The sequence below is a fragment of the Lithobates pipiens genome, unplaced genomic scaffold (genome assembly GCF_037356315.1).
Source record: "Lithobates pipiens isolate NorthernLeopardFrog02 unplaced genomic scaffold, aLitPip1_a1.2 Scaffold_22, whole genome shotgun sequence".
In the NCBI taxonomy this organism is placed as follows: domain Eukaryota; kingdom Metazoa; phylum Chordata; class Amphibia; order Anura; family Ranidae; genus Lithobates; species Lithobates pipiens.
In genome coordinates this window covers 7133274-7137671 of record NW_027507784.1, presented here as the reverse complement: position 1 = coordinate 7137671, position 4398 = coordinate 7133274, and the positions used below count along the sequence as shown (strand labels likewise).

Sequence of the window (4398 nt, the reverse complement as noted above, 5' to 3'; positions counted from 1 at the left end):
CCTCTCGGCTTTGGACATCTTCACCTCATCTGTGTCTTCTATTCATTTGCTCTTTGACATCTTTAGGAGGAGCTGGCTGATTTTATACTCCTCTTGTATAGCCCAGGTCTTCTTCTTTTTCTGCTTTGCTGTCACAGAGGCTTTCCTTCTAGCTGTTATGTCCTACGATCGATATGTTGCCATCTGTCATCCTCTCCATTACACAACAATGATAAATATTCACTTGTGCATTCGATTGGCATCCGGTGTGTGGGTCATTGGATCCGTCTGCTCCTCAGTACAAACAATCTGTACACTAAGATTGGCCTTCTGTGGTTCCACCACCATCCCGGGCTTGTTCTGTGAACTGTATCAGCTGATACAAGTGTCATGTTCAGACACATCCCTCAATTACTTACTGTTGTATCTCCACATGGTATGTTTCGCAGTTGCTGCCTTTTTAATCACTTTCCTGTCATATGTGTATGTTTTTAAAACCATCCTTAGAATAAAGAGGAAGGATGGAAAGTTAAAGGCTTTCTCTACCTGTAGTTCCCACCTCACAGTGGTCTTCATATTTTATGGGACAGGCGCCATAAACTATGCTCGGCCCAAAAATAAACCGTTTCTGGAAGTCAGAATGGTGTCTGCTGTTTATGTAATTCTTACTCCTTTTCTGAATCCTGCTATATACAGTCTGAGAAATAATGAAATTAATGGGGCTTTCTGCAGAGCTCTGGCCAGAGTGGGCTTCAGGCCATAACCTGTCCTTGTAGCAGTGGCAGATCTGCAGGGGGGGGGGGCAAAGGGGCAATTGCCCCCCTCCCCCCGAGAAATTTGTTGCACGTGAGTGAGAGGGCAGGTGGGTGTGCAAGCGGCTCGGTGGGTGAGCTAGTGGGTGGGCAGCTCGGTGGGAAAGTAGGCGGCTGGCCAATCAGCAACCCGGCAGGTGGGGGGAGCAGTTCAGCCCTCACTGTGCAGGCAACCGTGGGCAGCAGAGAGATTATCGTATTTTTCTGTGTATAAGACGCTACTTTATCCTTAAATTGTTAGACTGAAATTCGAGCAGCGTCTTATACACGGTCAGTCAGCCTGGGAGAGAGCCATTCGGGTGCGTAGATGGTCATAGCTTGTGAACGGCTTCCTCCAATCACGAGCCATATGTTAGTGACGTCAGCTGGTGGTAGAGGCGGAGGTGGAGAGTGCGCAGATACGATCCCGTTCGACGTGGAGACTGCGCAGATGCAGAGAGCGGAGCGTTTTGAGCGCAAGATGTCACAGAATAATAAAAGTAAGAGACTGTCTTATTCTGAAAAATTTAAACTCAGTGTAGTTAGCTATGCAAAAGAGCATGGGAATAGAGCGGCAGAGAGACAGATGACTGTGACTCAGAAGACAGCAGTGATGCAAAAGAAGTTGAAGAAATTCTGTCTGGAACTAGTGATGAAGAAGAGAACATTGATGCAACAGAGGTTGAATAAAGTGATATGATGCATAATATACTGGTATGTAAACGTTAATTACTAAATAAAACTGTGTTCTGTTTTACCTGTTTAAAATATGGATTTCTTAATTCTGGGTTGCAAAAGTGGGGGGCGTCTTATACATGGGGGCGTCTTATACACGGAAAAATACGGTACATCATCTCTCTGCTGCCTGACTTCACTCTGGGACACAGCAAGTGACAATCCCCATCTTAGCAGGAAAGTGACAAAGAAAGTGACAATTGTAGCAGGCAAGTGACAATCCTCAACCCATGGCAAGTGACAATCTGCAATGTGTGTCAGGTGACGTGGAAAGTGACAATCCGCAACATATGGCAGGTGACTTGGCAAGTAACAATCCACTATGTGTGGCAGGTGACATGGCAAGTAAGGATGAGCCGAACACCCCCCGGTTCGGTTCGCACCAGAACTTTCGAACGGACCCCAAATTCGAACGAACTTTAGAACCCCATTGAAGTCTATGGGACTCGAACGTTCGAAATGAAAAGTGCTAATTTTAACGGCTAATATGCAAGATAGTGTCCTAAAAAGGGTTTGGGGACCTGGCTCCTGCCCCAGGGGACATGGGTCAATGCCTAAAATGTTTTTAAAAATGGCCGTTTTGGCGGGAGCACTGATTTTAATGACGATTAAAGTGAAAAAAAAGTGAAATATTCCTTTAAATATGGTGCCTGGGGGGTGTCTGTAGTATGCCTGTGAAGTGCCACGTGTTTCCCGTGTTTAGAACAGTCCCTGCACAAAATGACATTAAACGGAAATAACACCATTTAAAACTGCTTGCGGTTTTAATGTTATATCTGGTTCCTGCAATATGGTTGAAAATCATTGAGAAAAATGGCATGGGTAGCCCTCCCTGCCCATTACCAGCCTATTTGGGTCTTGTACGGATATTAAGGGGAACCCCGTACCCATATTAAAAAAAGGAAATGCGTGTGGCCCCCAGGCCCTATATACTCAGAACAGCAGTATACAGGCGGTGCAAACAAGACAGGGACTGTGTAGGTTTGTTGTGTTAAGTTGAATCTGTTTGTAATTTTCAACTGGTACATTTTTAAAGTGTAGCTCCAGTCAAAAAAACAATTTTTAAGCTTTTTGGAAAACATAGGGAAGGGTTATCACCTCTGTATAATTTGTTTTGTCGTCCATCTTTTTTCATCTCACTTGCTGTTGTCTCCTTCCGTTTGCAAGTAGGAGATGTTTGTAAATTGGATGTTTGAAAGTAGGGGCCTGCCCTATATGCTCTGCAGAAATGGCGGAACAAGGTGTTGGTTTTGCCACAACATTGTAAGCCCTCAAAGTGACTCTTGGTGGGCGCTGGAGCGCCCTGCTGTGAACGATTATATCAAGAATTGTAATTACATGCCATTGTTGAACAGTGGTAGAAAAATTGACCTTTGGTGGTTGTGGTGCTGGTGCCACAACACTATAAGTCCTCACCGTTACTCTGGGTGGGCACAGGAAGGGGCCCTCCTGTGAAATATTATATCAAGAATTGTAATTACATGTCCCTGTTAAACAGGGGCAGAAAAATTGGGCCTTAGGCACTGGTGCTGGTGCCACGACACTGCAACCTCTCCCATATACTCTAGTTTTATTGCAGGAATTAGCCCTGCTGCAAAGCATTGCATCAAAAATTGTAATTAAACGCCCCTGTTAAACAGGGGCAGAAAAATTGGGCCTTAGGCACTGGTGCTGGTGCCACCACACTGCAACCTCTGCCATATACTCTAGTTTTATTGCAGGAATTAGCCCTGCTGCAAAGCATTGCATCAAAAATTGTAATTAAACGCCCCTGTTAAACAGGGGCAGAAAAATTGGGCTGATGGCATCAACCAGAACCAGAAATGTTCTTCCAACATATCAGCGGAGGAGGAAGAGAATAGACAATCAACATAACAGGACAGTCACTCAGCATCAGCATAGGCAGTCTTGAAGGGATGTGATATTTAAAAAAAAAATATTCGGTTACATCAGCTTCAGGTGCTTGGTAGCTGTGGGTGATCCAAGGCTGATTCATCTTGATGAAGGTCAGTCGATCAACTGATTCGGTGGACAGGCGCACCCTGTGATCGGTAACAAAGCCACCAGCAGCACTGAAGGTGCGTTCCGAAAGAACGCTGGATGCAGGACAGGCCAGTAGCTCAATTGCATACTGTGCAAGCTCTGACCAGTGATCCATCCTCAAGACCCAGTAAGCCAGAGGATTTTCGGTGGGAAAGGTGTCCAAGTCTGACCTTAAAATAAGGAGAGGAAATAGATGTGGCGCTATACCGATAATATCAATTGTTGTTGCGAACCTCTGTGTGAGGACTCTATTGTATGTAATTCTCAGTGTGCTGGTAAATTGAGTATGGACATATATGTGCTATCATACATCCTATGCTATTTGTTAGTGAACATCACATAAGTGGGAACACATATGACATATAATTCTCAGCGTGCTGGTTAATTTAGCACAAAAACACGTATTACATATATTTCTCAGCGTGCACAAAAAACACACAAAGAATCTCAAAAAGTCAGGAAATAAAAAATCAAAAAACACAAAACCCTTGTGACCATAATATGTAATACTTATCTCTATACCATAACAGTGTATAGTTATTACTAAGGTGCAAGTACAAATAAATCCGTTAGTGCCTTAAAAATAAGGATATATTATACGGTAGTGAAAATAAAAGGAGAAAAAGGACTGAATGTAATAACTGGTGAAATAACCGTGAATGTGATATTAGTGCTCAAAAATAATGTTAAAAGTGAATATCACAGTGGTGGCACAATCTGATAGCTGGTTCAATTGTGATAAATAGTACTGTATAAGATGAGAAAATTTTTTTTTGCAATAAACATGAGAATACCATAAAAACTTAAATGCAATAAAATACCATAAAAATTGAATAAAAATTGGAAAAAA

General features: G+C 43.1%; 1 protein-coding gene across 1 annotated transcript in view; it reads left to right on the top strand.

The window, feature by feature from the left end:
• LOC143925309 (olfactory receptor 5B12-like) overlaps positions 1 to 766 on the top strand; it is a 5290-nt gene extending 4524 nt beyond the window's left edge. Inside the window, exon 2 of the mRNA XM_077449890.1 lies at positions 1 to 766. This exon is cut by the window's left edge and continues 204 nt beyond it. Within this exon, the coding sequence (XP_077306016.1) occupies positions 1 to 742 (742 nt within the window). The 3' untranslated portion in view covers positions 743 to 766.
• The last annotated feature ends 3632 nt before the right edge of the window (positions 767 to 4398 follow it).